The sequence below is a fragment of the Anas platyrhynchos genome, chromosome 6 (genome assembly GCF_047663525.1).
Source record: "Anas platyrhynchos isolate ZD024472 breed Pekin duck chromosome 6, IASCAAS_PekinDuck_T2T, whole genome shotgun sequence".
Lineage (NCBI taxonomy): Eukaryota > Metazoa > Chordata > Aves > Anseriformes > Anatidae > Anas > Anas platyrhynchos.
This window is the reverse complement of record NC_092592.1, coordinates 15,633,850-15,661,660: the sequence shown is the minus strand read 5'-3', so window position 1 is coordinate 15,661,660 and position 27,811 is coordinate 15,633,850. Positions and strand designations below refer to the sequence as shown.

The 27,811-nt window shown below is 39.4% G+C and overlaps 1 protein-coding gene across 1 annotated transcript; it reads left to right on the top strand.

Annotated features, from left to right (window-relative positions):
* ANXA11 (annexin A11) lies at nt 1-27,195 on the top strand. Its single transcript, XM_027460140.3, has 15 exons — nt 1-158; nt 12,444-12,528; nt 13,668-13,792; nt 15,228-15,605; nt 16,093-16,180; nt 16,594-16,688; nt 17,095-17,208; nt 18,295-18,385; nt 18,503-18,582; nt 18,750-18,806; nt 19,764-19,857; nt 20,631-20,726; nt 23,429-23,487; nt 24,127-24,249; nt 26,422-27,195. Exons 2-15 carry the CDS (start codon nt 12,453-12,455, stop codon nt 26,479-26,481), a joined length of 1,536 nt encoding a protein of 511 aa, XP_027315941.1. The 5' UTR covers nt 1-158; nt 12,444-12,452; the 3' UTR covers nt 26,482-27,195.
* Nucleotides 27,196-27,811: the final 616 nt, after the last annotated feature.

The following is a 27,811-nucleotide window of genomic DNA, read 5'->3' as shown; positions in this document are numbered from 1 at the left end:
AGAGGCCGCTGCGTAGCGCCCGGCCCCAAGCGGCCGCTGCCCGCCCCCGGCCCGGCCCGAGGCGGGGCGGGCGGGCGGAGCCCGGCGCCGCCTGCAGCCGCTGCCCTGCGCCACCGCCACCGCCTTGCAGCGCGACCTGAGCCGCTCCGGGACCCGTGGTAGGAGCCGGGGGCAGAGGGGTGGCGGGGGGCCGGGGGGACACCGCGGGGGGCTGGCGGCACGTCCCGAGCCCGCCCGGGGCTGGGGGAGCGCTGCCCGGTTGCCGGGGGGCGCCGGTCCCCGCGTAGCGCCGGGGTTGGTTTGTTGTCAGCTTCTGGTTTCGGTGCGTGCGGTGGGGGAGAAGCCGACATGGCAGTGTCGGGGGAGCCGTGCCGCCCTTTCCTAGCCGAGTGTCTCCTCCTGCGAGCTGCTTGCAACGTGCGTTACTTTTAGTTACACTGCGTGGCCTTCAAGTGTCTGAATACCGGAACTGTTCAGCTCGTGCTAGATCTTAATCGTTGGTAAGACCAAAAAAAAAAAGCCACAGCAGAAACGTCTCCATATTCAGAAAAGAAGAAGTCTGGAGCACTGTCAAGCCCCTTCTGCAGAACGGCAGGCTGGGCAGCAGGGAGTGCAGCACACTATTGTATAGTGGGGTATTTTCCCCCTCAGTCAGGTTCCTGGGAGTTCCTGGAAGTCTTTTCCGGAGGAGGAGGAACAGCTAAGGGGCACATCTGCTGCAGGAGGGAGTGGCAGGAGAGCTGGAAGCGGCTGAGGAAAGAATGAGGACAGGCGTGCTGACACAGGCTGGCTGACGTGAAGGAGAAGAAAGCAGCAAGCAGGTTGACAGCAGGGGAACAGCCGCTGCTCAATGTTTTAAATGAAGGAGCTGGTTACTGAGATTTTTCTTGCATCCATCTGAAAGGACGGTTGCTGTGGGTGGTGGGGGGTTCACTCCTCGACCTCACTCCCACCTCACCAGCACATGATACTTGCTGTAGGATGAGTCCGTAGTCTGCTGGAGCACATGTGGTAACGCCAGAAATGCAGCACTAGTTGAAATTCGAGTTCACAAACTGCCACAGCTTAGCTATTGCTGTAATTTCCTGTCTTTGGAACTGCTCTAAAAGTCACATGGACCACTCTCTTCTGACTGATGCACCAGATAATTTGCATTGGGTGTTTATCCCAGCCTTACCCAGGTCCCTGTGGCAGTTCTGTGGGTGCTCACCTTCCTGAAAGTGCTTTTGTGGCTACTTCTGCTACTTTTCCCTGCCTCCAGGCACTTAAACAAACAAACAAAAGCAATATGTAATAGAGGGCCTACGCAGATTCAGCATGGTTTGAAGGGCTTAATGATCTTGTATCTATGTCAACAATGATATTTATGTGCGTTTATCTTGTCTGACCTTGGTATGACATCAGGAGACAAAATATCTCTGTGAATCCGAACTGAGGATTCCCATCCTAATCATCACACTAATTTGTGCCCTATGTCACTTCTTGAGCTTGTTTTTTATAGTCTCTAGAACTTCTGAATTATCAGAGTGAAAATTCTGTGCAATGCAAATAAAAATTAAAAATTATGGGATGGGGATATCATATAGAGTTATATAGGCAAGGCAGTATATAAAAGAAAAAAACATTTTAAAGACTAATATTAAATAATTCAGAATAAATCATCTGCTCATTGGCTTACAAAATGGCAAGCCAAGGATTTTGTCTGATTTGAAACCTACAGGATGTTGTTTCCTAGAGCTCTAGCAGGTTTCAAAAGATAGAGCATGTAGAGGGTCTATTATATATTATTGCATTATTCAGAGCCAAGATCCGATGAGATGTGGTAATGTTGTAGGATTTAAGAAAGGAAGCTATAGTTGAAGCAGAGATGCACTCAAAAAGAGCAGGTGCTTTTATGGTGACTACAGAAATAGCAGTGCTTTTTTTCTGAAAATTTCATTTATTTTTTGTCAAGGCTCTGTCATTACAGAAGCAGCAAAAGCATATTAAGAATCAAAACAAAACAAAAAAAAACACAGAAGGCTGCATGTTTATGCTCGGGTGAGTGACACTTCCACCAATTTGCAACTTAAATTGTTGCAGTGTGCTGAAACAGAGGTGGTTCCTTTCCTATTGCTGTTGCCAGTTACTTGAAAGCAATTGTATTTGCATATTAAAATACCCAAATTTAGAAGGGGAGGAGGCGCAATCCAGTGCTGAACTTGGTGACCCAAAAGTGCTCGGGGGCAGCTGAGGGCTGTCTTTGGAGCAGCTTCTTAACCTGTCTTTGCCATTTGTTCAGCCCCAGGAAGAGTGATCTGCCAGAAACTCAGCCTGGGACCCCTTAGTCTAGAGCTGTGTTTGGTGCCAGGCTTGAATAACCTGGAGTAACAATGAGTAACAACATCCAGAGAGTTGGAGAAAGTTTCCCCAAAAGGTAGCAGTGTTTAAAAGCTCATCATTTTTCTAAGCCACAGTCTTAAAGTAAAACACCCAGGTTTAACTATCTTTTTTTTTTTTTTTTTTTTTTTTCAGAAGATAGGCAAATGTTTTACATGGCCTCCTCTTTGAATGGATCTGTGGGTGTTGTTTTGCTTAGTTTTGCTTGTTTGTTTGTTTTGGGGGGCTTTACATTTGTTTGTTTCAGTTTTACTTAGTTTTAAACTGTAAACTTTAAATATTGCTATTGTGATTTTAATTTGCCCACTTGGGCATGGGTGAATGTTTTGTCCTCATCCTCATCATTGCACGGTGGTGTAAAAGCTGAACTTCCTTCAGGCAGTTCCCTGAGCTGGTAAGAACATAATGCAATACCTGCTGCAGATGACAGATAAACAAACCAAACAGCAGCAGTAAATATTTGCAGTGCATTACTTCTGTTGTTGCTTCACATTTGTTCCAGATCTTATCGAAGCCCACTACAAAACCTTGATGTGAAGGTAGATCTTGATGTGAGGTTGGGGCAGATGCAGAGTCAGTTGTGGGTCAGAGTGGAGGCTTGCTGGGATCTTTTGAAAAAATATTAACTGGGTGTGATGACCAGGCAGCCAGTCCTGACTGTGCTTAGCAGCTGTTTTTTGTGTGTGATATGCAGAACTGTGTCCATACTACTCAGCTGTCCCAGATGCTGAGTCTGGACCAGTGCTAATCATCAGATCAAAGGAGCTCAGACCGAATAGGCTTTGTGTGCTTGTTCTCAAAACCAAAAACCCACAGAACCCCACAGCCCAGCTGTTCATTGCGCAGAGCAGGATCATGGTACTATCTGATGGGCAGCAACTGCTCTTTCTAAGAACAGATACACGAGAAATGGAAAGAAGGCCTGCCCAGATGTTGCTTCCTCTTTTTCTTGATGCATTGGTTGCTTCAGGAAGAAGACACTGGCTTATTTGCTTATAGGGAAGGTTAAAAGCATAATTTTTGAAGAGGAGGCTACATATAAAGAGCCCTTAAAAAAATGTAATGGTTGTGCTGTCTGTGACATCTGTGTGCTGCTTCCAGACCCAGCTTGGCTTTGTGCAGAGCCCACGGTGGCCACCAGAGCCCCAGCCAGCCCAGGAGGAGGCTCTGCTCGTCCTCTACGGGCTGGGTGCTGCGCCCATGCCGGGGCACTTGTCCTTGGTGTAGGAAACTCCTATACTCGTGTGAAGTGTATGTCAGTCCTTTACTGTAAGGCATTTACTTTTTAAGGCTGTTGTGAAATACCCAGGTTTCTGTTTTTTTATGCCAAGTTGGTTCTTTCTTGAATATGTCAATTTCTGTACAGAGAAACTGATCAGCTGAAAATCAGTAGTTCTTCCTGGTCAGAAATAAACCAAGCATGCCCATTTGCTCACTGAGATGAGTGATAACTTACTTAATGTTTCTGGACACCTCTGTGTGTATGCCCTTCAATGTCTAGAAAGCATAAAAGCAGTCACCTTTAGGGAAAAGCTGATATGTTTGCAAACTCGTAGTTTCCAGTTTTTGAGATGGGGGAGTCCGAAGGCCACCAGCCTGGTGCAGAGCACTGGCGTTTGGTACGCAGTGCAGGTCTCACGTGTGCAGCTTTTAACAAATGTCCCTTGCAGGTCTCATAAGCATGCTTTTCTTTGAGGAGCTGTCCCTTTAAAAGCTCAGTGTTGTTATTTGGCTTCCTTTGCAGCCTAGACAATGAAAATGCAGGAAGTGTTGGCAGAGGACATAGTGGAAAACTTGGTTCTTCCTTTTGTTTCTGTTGTCTCTGAAGAGCACGGAGCCCTAGGCTTTTATAGCAGGGCCGCTCCTGGCTGTGCACTTCGGTCTTGCACACAGCAGCTAATTACGCATCAGTGGCAAGAGATGAACAGTTAACTGTTCTTCTGGTAACTGCTTTAGTGTACTAAATACTATGCTATTGCTTTAGTTCTGATGGCTTTCCTGCAGAGTGTACTTCGTGAAATGGAATAATTAGTATTTACCTATTCTGGCTTTCACTGAAGATGCAAAAGTTTGTCTTGCATGGTAAAACTTAAAATAGATGAGTATAAATCCTTGAGGCATTAGTCAGTTGAGAGCATAACTCAGACTATTTATAGCATGACTGTTCTTGCAAGAAATTATCTTATATGGCAGGTTATGACTTTGAAATAGAACCTCATTCTGTTATTTCTTCAAACATGTTGTAATCCTATTTTGGTATTCCTGTTTTGTTGTGTTTTGAGGATGGTGTTGTGATATCTGTATTGTCACACGTGTTTTGACTGACTGCACTGTAAATATTCCAAAGAAAACACTGGAAGAGAGTGCTGCAAAAGGAAATGCTTGGTTCGAGGCAGAGCGGGAGGCCAAAATGAAGTTGATCTGGAAATAACTCAAGTTCTTTGGGTTTTGTCTTGAGTATGTATATAGAGACTGGTAAGAAAACCCAGGGATGCTTATGATTTTCCTAGAAAAATGTCAAACAACATGCTAAGGGAATAAGTGTTTAACTACTTAAGTGTGACCTTCATGACGATGCAAGGTATGCTACCTTTTCTCTTTCCCCCATTGTCTGTTCTTTGGACCCCAAAGATGAAGGCAGGTGTTACGTTGACATCGTGGGCAGGCCTGGTTGTGCCAGCAGCTAGAGTATGAACTACTTGCCCATTGAAATTTTGACTCTTTGTGCAGGATATGGCTCTCGAGTTGTTAAGGAAGTGTACCTGGGGGACCTCAACCATTCTGTGATTCTATGACTGTGTGAACTCAGAGATCCCTTCTTACCTAAATTATGATCGGTGAAATAGAAAATCTGTACTGGTGCAGGTACCATCAATGCAACTGTTTCACTGTCTTGAAGAATCTTATTTTGGTCATATATTCTCATTCTTTCCTGTTGCATGGAGAAGCATTTCTAGTGCTGTTTAGATGACCCTTTAAGTAGTGTTAAACAGTACAAAATATTTGAAACAGGTTAATCTTACATGTAATTTCAGTTGTGAGCAGTGGTTTTACATTTTAACTTCTCATTGCAAGAGGTTTAGTTGCAGTGCATATATTTGCACTTTTGTCTAGAATTGGTGACAGTCACGTCAGAATCTCCTGGTAGTGTAAGGCTGTAATGCTGTGCTTCGTGCTTCTTACACATAACTAATAACTGGAAATTATCAGTCACATGAATGTTCTTAATTAACGTTTGTACAGCTTTGCTGTGGCTTATGGGTCTCTCTTTCCATTCAGATTTGCTTTGTTGGACGTAGTATCTATCTTCTGCTCTACCCTTTTTTGACCAATGCTTGTCAGTGCTGCCTTCTCTGTTGTTTTTTTTTTCCCACTCTGTTTGCTGCAGCAGATCAAAAAAGGTAGTTTTTCATGAAAAGAAGTGTCTTTACAGTGCTATTTATAGTAATGCTATTGAAATAGATGAACAATCACAAACAGCAGTGCTCCTGACTTGTAATACTAGCAAACAGTTCATATTTATAGTTTTAAAAAGACACCTTTTTGGAGTTCATTTTACATTTTGCCATCAATTTAGAGTTGTGGGTGTTGGTTTATTTTTTAAAGTAATGTATTTTTGTAGGGAATGGATGATGTGTTAGTACTCTTTAAATATGCATTTTGGGTGAAAACTGGAAAAGGTTCATAAAGACAAAGTATGGGTTGTATGTTCTGTGTAAGAGGTTTCTAGAGTTTTGGCTGAGATGAGCTCAACTACATTAAACCTTTTTGGAAGGCAAACCAATGCTGTTACCAGTTTCTTTAAACAGATTGGAAATGAGTGAAAAGCTAGTCAGGGAGTCACATGCAGAAGAGTTCAGAGAAAGCCACGTTGCAGGGCTCTTTATCTGACAGGATGGATGAAGAACATTAGAGCTGGTGTAGGAGAGAACAACTGCTGTGCTGCAGTGGGTAAGCAAGTCCAAGATAAATCTTGCTTAGACTGCAATAAGGCAATGGCAGGTAGCTAATGTGATGCTGACTGTGACTTGTCCTTGTTTTACAAAAGCATAGTGGTGGATGCCCTAGATGACCTGTGATGAAAATCCACAGCATACTGTAAGGTGTCCAATTCTGTTGATTTCATAGTCAAGGATTAGGTTCTGAGCAGGTTTGCACAGAGGAGTTCTGTAATTTATAGCTTTAGGCAGCCTTTTGTACTACATCCTGGTAATTAACCTGGAAAAGGAAAAGGCCAAGGGTTCACCTTTACTCGGTGTTCCCTGGGAAACAGTTGTAATTAAGCAAGTTATTTGGAACAAATATAGGCCATGATATTTTCACAGTTTTTGCCCTCAAATTATTGTAACTTGGCGTTGTTGGAGACTGAACAACAGCCACTAAAGTTACAGAAATCCATTTTTAGGCCTTTTCTGCTGTGCTGTGGCTTACAGGAACTTGTTTTAAAAATTCTTTTGGAAAATGTATTACAGATTTTGTGTCTTAGAAAGAGCTCTGTTCCCCCCTTCCTTTGCAAAACAAGCAGGAAAATACTCCGGAGCCTGAGCAGTTGTCTTGCATCATGAGGTGAGATAGCAGTATCCACTGCAGCAGTACAACCTAAGATCTTTATTTAGAGTTTGTAGGTGTTACTTTAAGGATGAACACTGGGAGTGAGGAGATGATTGTAGCAGTATTTATTCTATGTTTTCTTCAAGGTGCTCCCTTTTTCTCTTTGTGGGTTGGTTTTGTACTCTTTTTTCCCTCTTGTGCACTGCTTCTTTTATGGCTGAGTAAACACAGAACTTGCTGTTCCTGTATCCTCCCACGCAGTATTTGTATTACAGGGTGGACTTCTGAATCCTCTTTTCCCTGTCCTGTGTCACTGCTTTATTGTCAGCAGGCAGGTGTCCCACTTCACTGACAGTTCTAGGAAGATGCCATGGATGTAGCAGCATAAAAGTTGAGAAGGTGGGCTCAGAAGATGAAAAGAAAGCAAGGTTGTGGGAGTGGTCAGGGAAGTTAACTTAGAGGGGTAAATATTTGCTAAGTTAGAGAAATGGCCAGCGGAGACGTGATGACGTACAGAAGAGGTGGTGATCATGGAAGCTCTTGAATGCGAGCAGTTGGTGTGTTTGTGGATCTAGTTTGCCTGGAATCAAACCCATATGGAAAAAATTTCCTGTGAAAAGACTCGGATAAATATAGCATTCAAAAGAAGCAAAGAGACCTTTTTCATGTATAGTAACATTTTTTTTTCCGAGTGCTAATGAGGTTGGCTTTCTCAACTTCAGCTTTACTGCTAAAAGGCTCTTTTATTATTTTTTTCTAATCTGAACAGAATCGCCCACATGGGATTAAAAGCAAGCAAAAACCCTTCTAAGACAAACAACTCCTGTCCCATTCCTCCCCACCCTCCACCACCAAAAAAAAAAAAAAGCCTTTGTCTTAAATTTATATGTAAAGCTGTATTGAAAAAGCATCTTGCTGTTTGTTTTAGTGTACTATCATTGCTATGTTTACACTTGAAATAAAAAGGCAAAAAAGCAATCGGATAAACAGCACAATTATCTATAAAGCTAAAAATAAATAAGTGCTCTAATAATTTGAACATCAAAAATACACTCTTTGTGACTAATAAGCATTAGAGATATGACTTAGCTCTAGGTTGGCTTTTTTGATCGACTTAGTAGTAATTGTCCTTTTTATTTTCTTTATTTTAGCACCATGGTTGTGCTTACAATATAAATTACACTTTAATCACTGCAAAAAAAGGTAATTGAAAGAACATTGCCAACAGATGACAATTCTGTTTTGCTTTCTGTAATGAAGCATTCATTCTTATTCTTAAGAATGCTTTGAAGCCTGGATATTTTTCCTAGGATAAATTAGCAGGTAGTTACAGCATGCATTTAAAGATTATTATTAAGGAAAACAAAGTAAACAGTTCTGCTTTCTGTTGGTTTTTGAGTTTTTAAGATCAACTGCTATTGAGAAATTTGAAAATAATGCCCTCTGTGCCCTTTGCTATTAAACACATGTCTTTGCTGTGCCAATTCTTAACCATTATTTAGCTTAGGTGAGATTTTACCACAGAAAAGGGCAGGAAACCCAGCAGCTTTGACTGATGAAGCTTCCTTGCAGTCCTGCCAACCAGTTTGAACTGTGTTTGTTCCCTGTGTGGGGTTGGAATTTAAACCTCTTGTACCTCCCATCTTCTGCAGGCAAGGCCCGCGTGTGGCACGTTCTCCCCTGTTGCTCTGTCTCTTGCTGTGTCCTACTGTGACAGGGCTCCATGCTCCTGAGGCCATCCCTGGTTGAGGTGTGTGTAAATCAGGTGGTGAAGGTGAAGCAACGTGCTGTTCCTAGGGAATGATTAATGAAAAACACGGTCTGGAGGCTGTTACTATGGCAGCAATTTAACAAATGAACTTAACTACCGTATCTCAATATATGTAGGGGAAGAGGTTTAGCCATACCTGTATGTGCTTCATCCTGGCTGTCAGGAAGCACAGTGATCTGGGTAGTGCTCCCTTTCAGCTCTGTCTTCTGTACAAGGGTGTGTGCCACACAGTAACCGTAGGGAGTAACAGGGCGATGCTGCAAGAGCCTAAGCGAAGACCTTGCGGAAAGACTTGAAGTTGGGGACGTACTGCTTGAAACTCTTCAAGGTGTTTTCTTTCTTAGAGCGATTGAAGGTTGATGGATCTGGGGACAAAAGGCAGAGAGATGGCTTCTCTTCCTGGCCTCAGACAAAGTCTCAACCAATGGTTGCCTTTGACTACCCATCATGTAGCTGAACGCATAGAGCTGGGATTATTTTTTTATGCCTTTTGACAACATAGTTCCGTAACATACAAGTCTTTGCAAGTAGAGAAGAATGCAGTGTGAAACGGATAAGGTTGTATTTCATTATTTCATTCTTTTTGTAGCAGCAGCAGCTACCTAGAAATGTGGCAGTGACCAATTAAGGATTAATTCATTGTGATTCACATTTCAGTTCTGTGATGAAACTGGTGAGGAACACCAATCTGCCTTGGAGGAAGTCATCAACTTGTCTGCCAGTGTGGAGCTTGGTTGCCTCTCCGAGTGGTTTTTGGCTGTGTAGTTTGCCAGCTTCTACTGGAGTCAGCGTAGAATTGGAAACTCTATTGGTGTTAGCAAGTAGATTGGCCCACTGTGGTATCTGTCATGGTATTCCTCTTAGTGTCTGGTTCGAGCTAACCTCAGCTGTCTGGTGTCCTTTGGAAAACCGATCCTGAGGCCTCTCTTAGGACAGACCTTCTCATGTGCATATGACACAATCAGGAAAACAGACCTAGCTCCAGGTGCAGTTATGTCAGGTGATATAAGCCAGAAGCAATTTATTTAAGGTATACTTAAGTCTTTGAAGGAAATGTCCCACATTAAATCCTGAATTTTCCAAGTCTGATCTTCGAGTTACAAATCAGTTCTCTGCATAGGTCATTCACAGATATTTAACACTTGGAAGGTACAGAGCTGGGCAGATGCTTCTCTGCATGTTCCCATCCTTCCAGATCTCCAGAGTTTGCACAGCCTGGGCTGTCTCTTTGTACTGGGTTTATGTGGCAAGGTTTTGGTAGCAGGGGGGCTGCAGAGGTGGCAGTGAGCAGAGCCCAACAGCTGCCCCATGTCAGATCAGAGCCAGCTCCAGATGCTCCAAAGGGATCTGCTGCTGGCCAGAGCAACATTGGGTGGGCCTCTGGGAGAGCAGATGGATGAAAAAGAAAAAGGCTGCTGTGCAACAGTAGCTGGGAGAGAGGAGTGAGAAAATTAGGAAGGGGTACCTGGGAGAAAGGGTGTGTGGAGCTTTCTGTGGCTGTGGGGAGCTTCCAGCTCCTGGGTCCCTGCAGGGCTAGAAGAGGACATGGGCTGGGGCTCTCGCATCCATCCTGTAGAGCCCTGGTAGCTCTCGGCTGAGTGATGAGGAGGGCAAGGAGAGCAGCGTGTCGTGGTGTGGTTGTGTCTGTGGCCCATGCTGTGGCTGTCAAAGACTGCAATCAGCAACCAGAGCAGCCACCTCTGTTGCATCCCTTGCCAGGAGTAAGAGCTGTAATAAAGAGCAGCAGCCACCTTCCTCTGCTGTAGGCAGCCCCTCTCCTCTCAGCCCTTGCTCACCTCACTGCTCACCTACCAGACTGCCCAGTGCAGCAGGAGATCATACTGGAAACCAGTGCTGAAGAGAATATGAGAAAAATACTTATCTTGTTATACGGAAGATTTTGAAGCATTTGGCTAAAATATAAAACATTCCATGAGCCTTTTCCTTTTAGATACCGGTTATGAACAATGTAATGTTGCCTAATCTCCAACCCATTCTTCCAAGTGAACATGCAGAGTTAGCCCATGGGGTTTGCAGGTGCCTTTGACTTCCCTGGACCTTTCTTGGGGTTTAACTGTGGGCATTTGTGATTGACAGTTCACTGATCTAAATAGCCTGATGCTGTAAAACATAAGCAGGTTTGCCAGCTGCACATCCTGCTCGGCCTGCCCGTGTGTGAAGCTGGGGGAATTGTTAATGTGTTACAGCACTAAGAGGAAAAGGACCAAAGGTGCTGGTGGGGTAATGGCCATGCCCTGGCTGAGCCCCACCTCGCTGCTGTTTCTGTGGGGAAAGAAGAATGAAGAGATGGGATGAATGGAAGGGGCAGTGCTTAGATTTGCATGCATGGAAATCTTTTTTCCAGATACAGACATCCTTTCTAGTTTTACTGTTAAAGGGTGTTTTTTTGTTGTTGTTGTTGTTTGTTTGTTTGTTTGTTTATTGCTAAGAAATAAGTCTTTGTATTTATTGAGTCTGTTAGATGCTTTATGCACCGAAGTAGAGGTAGGACAGTTGTAACTTGTAGGCAGTTCTGTTTATTGTAATTTCTGTTAGTCAACTTCTCTCTCTTTAAATCTAAATGAATACACTCAGCATGAAGTCAAAACGTTTTTCTAAATAAAGTGAAGATTTCCTAAACACATTTCTGTTTTTAAAAATAGAATTAAAAAGGGAAGTGCTTTTTCATTCCACTGCTGCTATGGAAAAAGAGCTATGCAAGTCGGAAAGTCAACATGATTATGCAAAAAGAAAACAATCCCACAAAAACAGTCAATAAATAAATAAATAATATTCCACAGATGAAATCCAAAACACAGCAAAATAGGCCGTATACAAAAGGGCGTGCTGTAGAGGAAAGAGAGGAGAGGAAAGAAAAGAAAGGGATAGTATTTGCACAGCAGTTTAAAAATAGACTGGGAATTGTCACTAAAATAACCTTGAAAATGCTAAAGACTCAATGGATGTTTTTCTTGATCTGAAACCAAGCTCCTTGAGTTACTTTTAGCATTCATCCTGATAATTGCTATGTTAATTATAAGAATTTCTGTACTCTGGTATCTCACTTTATTTTTTTTATGTAGGTATTCTTCCTTTTTGACACTTCACTTCTCTTTTTGGACAGTAATGACTTGGTACATTTCTGTGCTGACAGAGGCAGTATCAACTCCGAGAGATCCAATTAGTTTTAGTGATCTTATCCCTTCAGTAAACCTTTCATGCTTACAGCACTGCCATAAAGCATGAAGTGTATCCTTTCTGCTTCTTACTTTGACCTTGCACTTCTGCAGACATCCATGTTTAAGTGCCTTCTGCCACTTTTCATAAAATGATTCATTTGAAGATGTCACTTGTTTGTCAGCTGATTTTTCTCCTCTTGAATAATAAAGTTGTTCTGTATAGGTTGCAAACTTGTTGACTTGTTCAACAGTGCAATGAAGTAAGCATTTTCAAGTGATGCATCCTTAATACAATAGACAAGGCGAGTTAATAAGTTTCTCTTATTAACTGAAACTAATGAGAGAAATAGTCTGATGAGTGACTGTACAGCTGGTTAGATATCTGAATGTATTTATTGGCCCAACAAAAGGAAATGGGAAGAGGTTTTGCCAGAAAAGCCTCTAACTTGCACAGTTTATATCTAAAGGTTGCTGACTGGCTGCTGCTAACACGTTGCCTGTTAATTTTATATGTTGTAGTTAGTGAAGCATTACAGAAAATAACTGTATCATATATTTTTCAGATCTTTGCAATGAGTTACTCGGGCTATCCCCCAGCAGCCCCAGGATATCCCCCAGGAGCACCGGGATATCCCCCACCAGCCCCAGGTAAGTTGTTCGGATAAAGTCACCGTTAAGTGATGATGATGGCCCTATCAAGAGTGGAAAGGTGGCATAAATGAAGAAGAAGACTGAAGGATTTTCCTGGCCCACTTCAGCTTTTTGTGCTTTCTCACTAAGTCCTCTTGTTTTGTTTTGGTGGTGGTTGTTGTTTTTATCTTGGCTGGTGATTCTGATTTACATGAGTGCTTATATAAGGCCCATTTTAATTCATCTCACACAAAGCAGGTAAAACTGGTAGATGGTCATCGTTTTGACCCAAACCAATAAGTGTTAAGGAACAGTGTCCTGTCAGTACTGGGTCATGTCAGTACATGGTCCCACAGCTGGTGAGAAAAACAAGTAACAGGAGAAACGAGTTGCACAATTTAAGACTGTATCCCACAAAAATTTATGACTTGAGTTATGACAATATCCCAATTCGCTGTTCTTAGGCAGACAATTTGTTGTATATGGAAAGGACAGAACTGTTGAAAACGATATTGATTATACTAATACAAAACAGATTAAATATGTAACTACTAGTTGTTATGTGGGGGAGCTATATGTTGTCATCACACATAAATGGTGAAATGTAGAGTTATGCAACCTTACGCAAGAAAGGAAGGCAGTGTACTGACTGAAAATCACCAAACTAGCCTATTCCTCTGCAAAATATTTTGACTTGGGGTGACTGCTGTGCTGACACGGCTGTGCTGCTGTGTGCAGCCAAGTAGTTTTGTTACTCAGGTTGCTGTGAATGTGCTGTGTCGTGCTCTGTAGACATCTCTCAAATTAACAGCTGAAGAATTAATATCTTCCTATTGGAATATCCAGACAATTTGTGGTTTGAGAAGCTACTTTGTAATCAGAATATGGTGTTTACAGTATTGCCTCCTGATTGTTAGCCTCCAAATATATTGTTTTAAAGAGGAATGTGTAGATTAAATGGTAACTATTGTGGTTAGAAGTATCTGTGAGGCTTCTCTTTATATCATAGCTGTACTGTTAGCATGTAGCTCTTCAGTTGATTTTCCTTCGCCCAAACTTCAAGTGTTAAATATACATTACAATAGAAATATAAGTAGTAAGAAATAAGTATTAAAAGGTGTAGATTTTTATTTCAGTGTGGCTGTGTTTGATTTCAGGTGGCAGTCCTTGGGGTGGTGCTGCCTATCCACCTTCCAATCCACCTTCCAATCCACCTCCAATTGGTCTGGAAAATGTGGCTGGCTATGCCAATCAATTCAATCCAAACTACATGGCTGGAATGGTGAGTTTGCTTTCATTTAAATATATCTTACCTTGACTTCCTTAATTGCAAAGTTGTGGTTCTGGCCTTACAGACAAGTAGTTTATTACAGGTTTATTTACAGGTTTATTCTGAGTTCTCTGGCTTTGTCTAGTCTAAGTGCTGAGCATTCAATATCATCTGTTGAAGAAAAATGGTTGCCACAAGCTGTTCCTTATTTCAGGAAGGCAGACCACTAGCTACTGTTGTCTTTAGAGCCTAACTTCCAAAGACATGGACATATATGTAATAAAACTTTGCTTTTGCTATGCGGAGGTATAGGGGAACATATGATTAACACTGACTGTCCATTGTTAATATATTCACATTGACAAACACAGTTCTGCTTTTGCTTATTACCGGAGTTTTGGCCAGTTGATTAAGGAACATGGCTCTGCAGTTGAGGTAAGTGATTCATTCCTGAAAAAAATGGAGCATCAGCTGTATATAATATAAATACATTACATACCTATGTATGTATATTTTAGGATCTCTTAAAAACAATAACACTTAACAGATCAGCAGTAAAAACCTTTTATATTGACTGAAGAAAATGTAGACATTTCCAGTATGACTTTTTTTTTGGCATAGGGTAGAAGTGAGTGACACTTCTGACAATTTAATCTTCAGAAATCTGTTATACTACATAAAGAAGGCACACTATACAAAGACATTTGCATCATAGATGCATTTCTGAGGCAGTGATTAAATGAAATCAGCAGTCAAAATGAGATACTATTTAGGGTGCACATAACAATATCCACAGCTACTAGGTTCTGAGAACACTGCAGTCATCAAATGTCAATCCTTCTCGATCTTCTGTAGAAGATGGTCAGTGTGTCATGTGAAAAGGTGATACTGCGTGTGGATATTGTATGGATCTCTACGTGGCAGTTCCTGCAGATGTGTTTCCTAATGCAGTTCAGGAACTCCTGCTAGTTTTAAGCTACTAATGCATGCATCTCCCACATGAAATACCCAGGGGATGCTCACAGTGGATCTCTGCACTCAAATGATGATGTGGTAATGTAAGGCAGCCATGGACAGAGAAGAAATAAGCATAGTTTTGTGTTTCTGGGATTCATGTGCATAAGTTTTTTGTAATAAGACGTGTCTAGCTATTTGTGCTTTCCTGAATGAGTGGAACGTAATGCTAGATGCAGTGGTTAGGTTATGTAGATGTTGATTTTGCTTCTTGATGTAGGGCAGCTTACGGTTAAAGAGACAAGAGTCAACTGAATGGAGTTTTTTCCTTTGTGCTTGCCACTAAAACCTGATTATTGCAAAGTTCCTTTGCAGATCCAGAACTGTGTATCTGTTTGGGGGTGGAGGGGGGAGATTTATCGTGCTAAGCATGTCATTAATACTCAATTGTTTGTATGCCTCTTGTCTCTTGCTTTATTTACTGTAATTGCAGGCATCCAATATGGCAGGGACTTTTGGAGGGACAAATGTACCACAAGGCATGTATCCTCCAGCACCTGGGGCTTTTCCACCAGTCCCTCCAGGTGGCTTTGGACAACCTCCATCAGGACAGCAACCCTCTTACGGGATGTATCCTCCACCTGGAGGAAACCCACCATCAGGAATGCCATCTTACCCAGGATATCCAGGCGGCCCTGTGCCGGGTCAGCCCACACCACCTCCTGGTCAGCAGCCTGTGGGCTATCCGGGACAACAACCAGCAACTTACCCAGGGCAGCAGCCCATGCCAAGTTACCCACCAGGCCAAACCGTGAATCCATCAATGCCCTCTTTTCCAGGACCTTCAGGCCCTACAGTCTCTCCTGGAGCAGTAAGAACATTCAGAGCTTTTGTTTTAAAATGTGACTCTATGCGTTTTTCTATGTTTTCTTTATGTATGTGAGAGTACACGTAGAACTGAAAATGTCATGAGAAGAAGTTTGATTGAACAGGGAGATGCAAGCAATATAGGCATATATGATTTCAAATAAATGTTCTACTACACTATCAGAGTAGAAAGATTTGGCATTACTTCAAATTTCATTAATTTTGTTTTTTCTTAACTTAATTATATGTAGGTGTATATGGAGTTTAATTAAACCGTAATTAATTGGACGGGAAATTTAATATCATCAAACCCTTTGGACTTTATATTCTATCATCATGTAGGTATAGAAACAAATTGCTGAGGTTCTGTTGAATTTGCTGTCTTGTTTTTCTAACAAAAAATAAAATGGTAGTATTTTTTTTTTCCTAAATAGCAATGTAAGGTCTTTTACTGGTAATACTAATACGCAGTTTAACTTTTATGGTTTTAGTATGGAAACCGAGGCACAATCACTGATGCACCAGGATTTGACCCTCTGAGGGACGCCGAAGTGTTGAGGAAGGCCATGAAGGGATTTGGTGAGCAGTCTGTGGATTTACAATTTAATTTAAATAGAATTGTAGCTTTGATTCAAGACTGTCTTTTGCCATTGCTAATGTATGTATTGAGTGGGCTGGTTCAAACGTGGATGTCCTCAGTTATTCAGAATTATTGGAAGTGAATTTAGACATAAAGAACTTCATGAATTTGATATTTAGTAGTTCGTGGTTTAGGGGTTTATTTATTTATTTTTTGTATTCTCACTGCGTTTGTGATTGGGCTTGAGCAGAATTTGAAGTTCTGTGATTATATACAAGAAGAGATGTAGTAGGTGAGTTAGAGACGTGTATGTCCTTCAGTTGAGCTTGACAGAGGTAGAATGAAATGGAAATAAAAAGCTGAATTCTCACGTGACGTGCATGCTTATTCTCCGGTGTCTGTGCACATGCAGGAACTGATGAGCAAGCGATTATAGATTGTCTTGGAAGTCGTTCAAACAAGCAACGGCAGCAGATCATCCTGTCCTTCAAAACAGCTTATGGAAAGGTAAATACATCAGAAAAAAAAAAAAAAAGAAGAAGAAGAAATAAGGACTATATGACTTTATCAGAAAGAAGTCAGTAGTGTTTGGAAAGAAGGTTGGAGGTTGCTTACGGGGAAGATAGTTCACAAGTCCATAGCCTGTTTGCCTGCTCTTGATTTGCATGCAGCATTTCAGATGAAATATATAAAACAGTTTCTCTGTTAAGTGATTACTTTCACCCTTTTGGTCTGCACAATCTATTTATTTTGATGTTAGTTATGTGAGTATTTGCTGATTTTAATGTTAAGTGGAGTAGCTTTACTTTGGAAATAAGTTATTGATGCTTAACCATACAGAATTCTACTTAAACGTCACAGTTCTGGTGCTTATATTTGTCAATTCTTTTCCCTTCTTTTTAATTCTCATTAGGATTTGATCAAGGATCTCAAGTCCGAGTTATCAGGTAACTTTGAGAGGACAATCTTAGCAATGATGAAGACACCTGTCATGTTTGATGCTTATGAAATCAAGGAAGCTATAAAGGTTTGTGTAGGAGATATCTCTAAGATCTAATCCATAAAATAAAAGGAATATTTGAGCTGATGCAATTTTTGGTAGTCATTTAAAAGCTTGACCTTACATTATGTCCTCTTCATTCAGATGTTCAACCCACTCTTTACTCTGTTTCTTAGAGTTGCATAATAGTAAAATAGAGAATTCATATTTTCACAGGTTATTTAAATAAATAACCTGCAATAAAGGTGAAGACCATTTAATAGGTTTGTGTTGTAACAAAAGCATTAGTAAATAGAAAAAAAGTCAGGAAGTAATTTCTGACAGGCTTTGCAGTTCATTTATTGCATGGTCAGCAAGCCGCTGAAGCAACTCTTTTCTAAGCCAGCTTAATTTAGAATTTCCAGTGCCTTTACACTCACTGCTCAAAAACAGCTATTAAAAACTAGGCTAATAAAGATTTGGAGCAGGGTGTACCTTCTTTTTTTTTGTTTTGTTTTCTCCACCTGTAAAGTATATTTTCTTAGCACATGTTAATCACTTTTAAAAATATTAAGGAAGTATTGTATATTGTTTCTCTTTAAAGCAATAAAACTATTTTATTAATATTTAAGTTTTAAAATAAAAATGTCAAACATCTGTATTTCCAGACAGCATTTCAATCAAGGTGGAATAAGTATTTTTATTGTTGAGTCATTGCATATATTTACATGTTCTTTCATTCAAATTTTAGAGTAGATAGGAGGATGAAATATTAGCTGTATTGTAACTGCAGCTGTTGCTATCTATTAGTGGAAGTTATCTATTAGAATTATCAGATCACTCTTCAGTGGTAGATACAATTGATTTGTAAAATGCCTGAAATACAGTGTAAAAGATGACATTTTAAAATGAACTATTGCCTTCATACACATTTTAATTATCCCTTCAATTTGTATCTTAAATACATATCTGTATCTTGGAAACATATTATATGCACCATTTAACCTACATGCTTTGAATTCACCTTTATCAAGGTGCTATTCTGAATTACGTTTGTTTTATGTGTTTTTCCATGTCTTTCACATAAGGTTATAGAAGTAAGACGAGTGTTTTCTCTTTGTGCTTTGTTTTTAGGGCGTTGGCACAGATGAAAATTGTCTCATTGAAATCTTAGCTTCTCGCAGTAATGAGCATATTCAAGAACTCAACAGGGTCTACAAAGCAGGTTAGATTTGTTACAGTCCCATCAAATTGTCTTCATTTTCTGTCTTAATCACTGATGATATAAATTTGGGAAATGAGGAGGGGTGTATGATAATTCGTGATTATGGCTCTCTTACAGAATTTAAGAAAACTCTGGAGGAAGCAATAAAAAGCGACACATCTGGACACTTCCAGAGACTTTTAATTTCACTTTCTCAGGTACTTGTACATGTCCTCCCATGCAGGTCTCTTGGGAACTTCGAAGCTTTGTGTGTGTGTGTGTGTTTGTAGTGGCTGGTTTTCTGTTTGTTTGTAAATAAAAATAAAAAAAGCCCTCCAGCAAAACTTTTGTATCTTTCAATTTTTGTATCTCTGAATTCTTTCAGGGAAACAGAGATGAAAGTACAGCTGTTGACATGTCTCTTGTCCAGAAAGACGTGCAGGTCAGTAAGAAATTTTTCATCTTTATTAGTATAGTCAACTGAATAACTCAGTACTCTGAAATGTGACTGTGTGGTTTCTGCTTAGTTTTAGTTTTGGACACTGTGTGACTTTTGCTGCAGTACTGCTCATGTTTCAGTGGACGGAAGGGTTATGAAAGGGCCTGACAGAGCATTACAGCTATGGAGCCCCATTACAAAGATGGAAACTCTAGGGAATAGAGGCCATAGTTTTTGGCTGTTATTTCGTTCTGTTGTGTTTTGTTTTTTTTTTGTTTTTTTTTTAATCTCTTTGTTTTTACGTGTTGGGTGACTCCATTGTGTTGCTTATTAAGGGAATGTTCCAAAGAGATTTGTGTTAATTGTGTGTGTGGAGTAAAATTTAATGTGTCCAACACCTGCATTAGCTGCTGCATGTATTAAGGAGCTCTGGATTTTTGCAGCAAATAAGGCACTTGGACCTAGTAACTCTTGCCCTTGTTACTTTTTCATTGTGTTTTGCTTCACCACAGAGCAGAGAGAGAAAATCCTGGATCATTTCAGGACACTACTGTCATCTGAATAGTATTGCAATAAGCTTTCAACATAGTATGCCAACAGAGATATGAGTGTCCCAGCACAAGTCTAGGGGTATAGAGAAGAAGCTATACATAAGTCCTATTAGGAAGAATTGTTTTCAGCTACTTTCTAAATAAGTTTTTCTTCCTTTAGTAATCCAGAGCTCTTGCATTTAAGCACTTATGCATCAGTAAGCTAGAAAGTCTGCGAGTAAGGCTCATAGTGTGTTATAGGAAAATTAAAACTAGTTGCTTTTTATTTTGTGCTCCTGTTTTTCAGCAGTACTTAAACTAAAAAATAAGTATTAAAGGTAGGAGAGCTTGTAAGCGAACTGATTTGTAACTCAGCTTTTCAGCTTAAATGCTTTTCTAATTAATGAAACATGAATTCTCTTGTGTTTAGGAGTTATATGCAGCTGGAGAGAACCGTCTAGGAACTGATGAATCCAAATTCAATGCCATTCTGTGTGCAAGAAGCAGGGCCCACCTCAGAGCAGGTAATGGTGCCCAGACCTCTACATAAATATCAACTTGATTCTGTTGTGTGTAATGACAAAAAATGTACAACACTGCTATGTGGCCATTTTTCCTCATCTGTAAAATGAGGGTAATGATACCTCAATGGAAAGCAGGATGAATTCTGCTGAAGAAAAGGGTGCACAAGAGCTGTACATCATGATCATCTTTCTTAAATATCAGAGCTGGCAGAGATCATATTCATTCAAATATTTCTCTGATAAAAGGACTGAGAAATTAGAATTGGTTCAATTTTACATGCTTGTGTGTATGCAAGGCATTTGTATCCCTTCCTTTCCCATCTTGCTTGCTAGTGATAAGGTGTTAGCTTAGTCTGTAGTGGTGTGGAAATGTTTCAGTAACCACATAGCATTTGGAATTTGTTTTAGACTGAGGTACGTATGTAGAGGGGAAAGGTGCATGTATGTGGGGAGCGATGAGAGTGGCTGAATGTTTCCTTCTTTATTTTATTGAACACCCAAGCTTTCCTAGAAGAATTCCCAGTATTTCCCTTATGGCACTTCTTTGGTGTAGCTCTTCAACTAAGTTGTCTTCAACTAGACAACCTAGAAGGAGCATTAAGATGTGTAAATGGAACAAAATGGTTAACAATGTAGTATTAATTTTTGAAACTTTAAAACTTTGTGAGTGTACTTTAATACCAAGTTGAGAAGCGTGATTAAAACCAAGCCATTCAGCATGCACCAGTGCCATCTCTTTTGTGACACTGATTTCTGAAATCTTATCTTAACAGTTTTCAGCGAGTACCAGAGGATGTGTAACCGGGACATTGAAAAAAGCATATGTAGTGAAATGTCTGGAGACCTGGAAAAGGGCATGCTGGCAGTAGGTATGTGATGTCTTAGCAAGTCTGTTTCTGGTATTCCACCAAGACTGGCTTTGATGGTTCCATATGTGACTCCAGCTAAGGTGGTTGTTCTTTGTAATAATTCCAGTTTTCTGCTTTTTATGTTGAGGTTTCTCTGACCTTGGCTGTAGTTGGTAAAGCAGGCCAATTAAATCACCTCAAAAAGATAGATGAGGCTTTTGCTTAAGGCAGCTGTTGAGTTTAAATTTTGCATGTTAAATTTTGAATGTTAAAGTGGGGAGAGAGAATTATTAACTGTACTTGGCATTGTTTTATGAAGTGATGAAAATCTATAGCAACCACTGAGACGATGAGAATGGCATATTTTGAACAGCTTTGGAAATAAATAAAAATGCATTCATTAATGTTTAATTAGTTACCTCTCCCTGGTTTTCTTAGAAAGAAAACTTATATTTGATTCTGAAGGGGTTGTTTTTCCCCCCTTTCTTCTCATTGAAGCTTTATTAATACTCTGTTCAGAAGTACCTCCAGTGTTTCTGAAGAGCAAAGACTCCTACCTCAAGTCTACTTTTATCCCTTGGAAAGTAGTCATTGGTTTCCATGGGGCTGGAACAAGCCCTTGAGTCTTTCTGCAGTAGTTGTATTTATGGTGGTCTATACTAGACAAAATCATGCATTTGCTTTTGTCTTGTCTCTCCCTCATGGACAAGATTACTTCTTTACATCTCCATTTCTTTTTCTGTGTATTATTTTGAATTTACTGTGATATCTAGTGCTGCTTCTTTAGAAGTGTTCTCTTTTGTTTCAAATATGGTAGTGTCAAGAAAAGTGATGTACCTAGATGAAAAGCCATAAATAAATAAAAGAACACCTGACTCTGATCCTATTGAAATAAATAGGAAAATACTATTTTATATCACTGGGAATAAGATAGGAGAGAGCATTTTGCTCATCTGAAACAAAGTTGTGGATTTTTTTTCATGGAACTTTATAACAGAATCTTTCAAAACGGGAATCAATTTTTAGAAGGTCATTTTTTGCACTCCTGTCTGGTGCATGTGTGAATTATATAAGTATTATTCTTCCCCTACTTGGCAAAGCTGCCCCTTACAATGATGACCCAATAATGACCTATGCTGGATCCAGTTCTATTAGTGTGCTAAATTTGCAGACCTGTTCCAGGGTTCAGAATTTGTCACCTCAGGAAGTATTAACGTTAGCAAAACAGGCTTAGAGAAAAGAAACAGTGCCCCATGTTTGTAGAACATGACCTCAATAAGGAAATTGTACTGTTGGAATTTGGAAGTCCTTTGACTTGAAGGATCTTTGCAGGCACGTGACAGATATTTCATGTGGATATAGATTCAGAATTGGGTCTGTAACTTTAAAAGAAGTCAATAGCCTTTGGAGGAAGAATTGTCTTTAATATGCACTAAATAACTATTGAATAAATTTTGATTTTATTTATATGTGAATGTATATACACACGTGTATATATATCTAGCATCGTTTGTTCTGTGAACATAATTTTCAGGAAAAAGAAAGGTTTTCTAATTGAAAATATTTAATTTTGCTTTCTTTAAAGCTTTCTGGATTGTACAACTGGTAATTTACAATAACATATTAAAACATCTTAAAGTGCCAGCTGTGTTTTAACAGTGATCAAGAAACATGCATTTCATCTGTCATTTGTTTCGAAATATATTGTACATACCATTGACAATTGTGTGTTGAACTTCTCTCTCTCTCTCACTTATACATTTTCCTACTCAGAAAAGTTCTTTTGCCTGTATAGAATGTGTGTTGCTGTGAAATATACCTATTTAGGTCTAGTGCTTTTATTCTATCTTGCTTTGATACCTTTTTGTGCTGTATAATATAAGTCAGGTGTGATTTGTTTTCTGTGTAGTTTGCCACAGATTGTTTGCATGATTGTTTACTTGTACCCAACATAGGATCAATATATAGATTTTAATTCTCATGTGTGATGAAGGATTCTCATATTACACTGGCTAATATAACAGTAATTTGATTTGGATTTTGATCTTAAAAGATTCCTAATGAACTGTGCTAATTAAATGGAAAAAAATAGTCATTAGTCAATACACATGTCAAGGATTTTTCAAGAATCCTGGTGAACTTTGTGGCTAAAGAAACATGTAACTGACTTTGAATAAAGGGTGAGGTTCCTGTTGTAGATGGCTTCTTGTGTTCAGGCATTCCATCCCAGCTTAGGACAGGATTTGAATTTGTTACCCCTTGCAGATGTGTGCCCTAGAATTACTTAATTAAAGAAAAAGCTAAGGGACCTTAAGTGTGTTCTCCTTTATGCCTTCTGTCCGTTCTCTGTGTTCCTTTCAGAAGCAGGAGTCTGGTCACTAGATGTAGAAGTGTTTTTTGTTTTTTTTTTTTGTTTGTTTGTTTGTTTTTTTTTGTTTGTTTGTTTGTTTTTTCTTACCAAAAATTAGATGTAAAAGCTATGGCTGCTTCACACTAGATAGATGCTAGTGACTGAAAAGTTTGCTTTGAACCATGAAGAGTTGCAGGTTCTCATTGTTGCAGCTAGTGTTTGGATTAAAAATCATTGTGGTGACTAACTGAAGGGGTGGAAGCTGCAAGTGTATGTTTATGTAAAATGTAAAGCATGTGACTAAGCTTGAAAAATGACCATGAGTATTGATTGAGTAGGAGTATGTGACTTCTGTGGTTGTTTCTTTTTGCAGTTAAGTGCCTCAAGAACACACCAGCTTTTTTTGCAGAGAGGTTGAGGAATGCTATGAAGGTAGGTGTCTGTGATAAGATACATAAATTTACAGCATGTGTTTTAAAATGCTAGTACAGCTCATTGGAATATATCCTTTAGCCACCTTGGAAAGGATAATAATAATAAAAAGCAAAACCATTATGAATAAGCAGAAGATATTAATTGTTTTCAGTTAGAAGACTAACAAGATACAGTCAGTATTATAAAAGGCTGAAAAAGCCTACCTTATTTGATCCAGTTACCAAAGATGTATGTAACCATACATCAAACAAATAAATTTTTCCATTAGTAAAATGATTAAGAATATGCTTAAGACTTGCTGAAATTGCTATTTTTCAGTAGGGAGGGCTAGCTGAAATGAAAACATAGGTCATTAAACCCACGAAACGTTCCTGGCTTTGTGTCCCTTTGACCCTCCCAACCCTCACCCCCTTTTTTTTTTGTGCATAAAAATGACTGTTAGTGTCCTGCCAGTAAATTTAATTTATTAAAGCATGATAGGCCAAATTCTCTTCAAGCTTATTGAAGTCAGTGGGGTTATGCTAATAATGGGTTGGCCTTTTGTGAGGTGATGATTTTTTTGTTTTTGACTAGTGCTGTATTATCCACAGTTCCACATATTATTAATGTATTATGTTGTTGTTTTGTTTGTTTCAGGGAGCAGGAACAAAAGACAGAACTCTGATTCGAATCATGGTGTCACGCAGTGAGGTTGACCTGCTGGACATACGTGCAGAATACAAGCGGATGTATGGCAAATCCCTCTACACAGATATTACTGTAAGACTTTTTTCTTTTTTTTTTTTTTTTTCCTCCTGATGTGGCATCCTTTCTGGTAGTAGAACATGGATTCTTACACTCAATAGCTATTAACTCCACCAAGTTGTAGCTGTGTTTGGTTTGCTGCATTTCACAGAATCATTAAGGTTGGAAAAGACCTTCAGGATCCATCTGGTCCAACCATCTCCCTACCACCAATATCACCCACTAAATCATGTCCCTAAGCACCGTGTCCAGCCTCTCCTTAAACACCCCCAGGGGACGGTGACACCATTTATTAGGGGAGTGAAGTCTGAAGTGCCATGGAGCAGACAGCACTTGGTTTTGTGTGGGCCAGAGATGGGAAGGAAGCCAACAAACGGGAAAGAAGGGAAAATTAGTCCAGAGAGGTTTCAGAGACCTGGGTGTTAGTCTGGTCTCTGTCCCAATCTCCATGTATGACCTTGTAGAAACAACTTAGTCTTCCAAATAAGTAATAATGTTGCTTTACCTCATGTGTGTGCTGCAAAAGTTTAAAGCTTCTAATATGCTTTTGAGAGATTGCCTCTTATTTTCCTTGAAAGTGCAAGAGTTGGAAAATAAACATCACTAGGATTCTTTAGCAGATGATCTGCCCTATTACTGCTGTAAATGCAGCTGCAGCAAGTCAAGAGAATGCCTGACTAATGGGAAAACTTAGAGATGGAGGAAAGTGAGTGGTGCCACTTTCATTCACCATGTAGTGAAGGTGCCAAATCTGTTAAGTCCATGTATATTTCTCCTGTTGTTGACATAGAGGAGATTCAACTAGGTCTTTGGGAGGAAACATGGAGAAATGGTGAAAGGTATCATGTGCACCAAAAAGTATTGATTCGGCTATTTTGCCGGTAACTATGTGGTCTTCCTGGTCATGAGCCACAAAGGATCAACTAGCAGAAGCTTTTTCCAAGTCTAACTCTGTAGTGAAGATGCTCTTTTACAGTGTTTATATGCTCTGAAACCACCAAGGTGTAATTAAGTAACGGTGAGACACTGGTGGAAAAGCTGTATGTCTGCATTTTTTCCTCTTCTGATCTGACGTTATTAGCAATAACCAATTTTAAGTAATTGTACAGTTCAGAAATAGGAACACGTTTCCACGTATTGGACTGAACTTATTCAAAACATGTTTTCAGTAAGTGTGGGGCATACATGTAAATCCTACCTTTACTCTGTAAAAACAGAGTTAAAAACATCCTTGAAAAGTAACTTCTTAGTTCTTCTCTCTTTGTTCCTAAGTGCATAGCAGTTCCTTCACCACATGTATAAACAGTAATATTCTATGTTTTGCAGACTGTGCTATATGTCTGTACAGGATTTATTCTGATACTTGAGACATATCTTCTTTCCTAATAATTTTGATCTTGAAAAAAGTTTTCATGGATAGATACACTAGCTGAAACTGTCCTGTGGATTGGCAAGGATTTGCAAGCCTTATCAACGAAGGGTAGTTATTGAGCAGTTCCCAGGAAATGCTTTTTAGTCTTAAGAGCACCAGGCAAAATTCAGCTAGCAGAGCCTTTTGTGATGATGACACTGTTCATGAAGTCTTCTTTTCAGTGCATAGTTGCAGGTACATTCATAGTGGCTTTCACTGCCCACAACAATGAAAGAGATGTTCTCTGTCTTGGGAGGCGGATCTTTTGAAGCCAGAGCATCACTTTAAGTGTTTGAACATAATAAAGTGTGAACTTTCATTTGCTGCCCCTTGAAAAAGTATCTATGTTGAGTCCAAGGAAAATGACTTTTAAAAATCTTTATTCCTATATTTATTCTTTATTCCTATGTTTATTCTTTATTACTATATTTCCTGTACCTGTTGCTGAAGACAGCTTTTCAATAAAAGATTTCTGTTGATTTTTTCCAGAATAGGCAGTTGACCCTGTATACCAATTTCAGTTTGTTGAAGGAATACATTCTCCTGTGGACACTTTCCATTCCAGTTACTGACAGAACAGATTTTACCGTGTATCTTCTTTTTATAAGAGTTAAACTCTTATCTCAGCCCAGGTTTTATCTCTTTTAGTTGTTAGCTTAGCATTTAAGATGCTTAGACCTTATCTTCCTCTCTTTCATTCCCCCCGAACCCCGACACCCAAAAGAAGAAAGCAGAGAACAAGCTCTCAACTTTTCTTTTTCTGGGTTTGTTTCCAGGGTGATACTTCAGGAGACTACCGGAAAATACTACTCAAGTTGTGTGGTGGAAATGACTAAATGGAACACTGAACTTTTCTTCTTCTTTTTCTTTTTTTTTTTTAAACTGCTTTTTTTTAGCTTTAAAGAATCTTTTTTTTTTTTTTTTTCCACCAAGCAGATGTAATATGAGTTGTTTCTCTTAAAACAATTACATTTTTAAATATAATATTGCATATCTCTTCTCTCCAAATAAAAAATGGTAATAAATGAAAAAAAAAATCAGAAACAACAAAAAAGAAAAGCTTAAGTACCATCTGCTCAAGATTCTTTATAGTACCCTCTGCAATCCATGAATGACAAGTTATTTTTCTGCTTATATTATTTTGCTGAAATAATGTGTTTGTTTTCTGGAGCAAAAATCACAGTTGTATGATTTAAGGTTGTTTTATTTTGTATAAACATTATGTGCCATTTTATTGCCAGTTATATATATATTGTATGCAGGAGTGGTTTTGTAATAACAGTAATACATGAAGAGAACAGCCCTCAAGTTTTTTGTCTAAAAAAGACTGTTCTAAAGAGGTTTTGGTGAGTTCTGTTTTCTTGGCTTGATTTTTTGTTTATGAGGAAGATGTGTTCCACATTTCATTCTCACTAAGGCAACTGTCACAAGGAAGCAGCAAAATTGACAATAGTAAACATTCTGTAGTTAATGTTTGTAAGGTTTTGGATTGTGCCTTAAATATATGTATCTAAAAAGAGATTATAAAATTAAAGCTGTCTATCTTCTAACGTTGCGGACTATGCTTTTTGTTGTTCATGTTGATCTACATGGGAGTGAGGACTTGCTTTATGAATTTTAGTTTTTCCATAGACATTTTCTGTTTGTATCCACAGAATTATTCAGAAATTGTGTGCTGACAAAAGTTCAGGACTTTACTCACGTGTTTGCAGAGCAATTTTCTGTTCAAGATATGTGTAATCTGTAGCTATTTCTTATTATTTTTGTTGTGCATGTTGGAATCTCTTCTCTGACTCCTGGAACTCTGATTTTTTGTTCTCTGCTAGGATGAATGACATCTTCAGCTTGCCATTCTCAAAATAGAAATGTTAATAACAAAAAAGTACAAGGGTGAAGAGGCATAGGGCTAGGTCAGTGAAAAGAGATTACTTATTAATCAAGAATGTGCAAACTCCTTCTCTTATTACACACACATGCCCACACACACCCCATTCTCTAAAGGTCACACAGGCCTTTTTTCCTAGAGGAAGTTCTGTTTTTGTTTGTCATGGAAAAATTCAGATCTTGTGAACGTAAGCTTGAAACAATACATAGAGTTAAAAAAAAAAACAAAACACATTTGTGGGGAGCAAAGATTATGTGATATTGTGATATGAACAGGTAAAT

Coding starts and splice junctions, on each gene's coding strand:
- ANXA11 (XM_027460140.3), top strand. CDS start 12,453: ATGAGTTACTCGGGCTATCCCCCAGCAGCCCCAGGATATCCCCCAGGA. Junction 12,529..13,667: donor ATATCCCCCACCAGCCCCAG/GTAAGTTGTTCG, acceptor GTTTGATTTCAG/GTGGCAGTCCTTGGGGTGGT. Junction 16,689..17,094: donor TCAAAACAGCTTATGGAAAG/GTAAATACATCA, acceptor AATTCTCATTAG/GATTTGATCAAGGATCTCAA.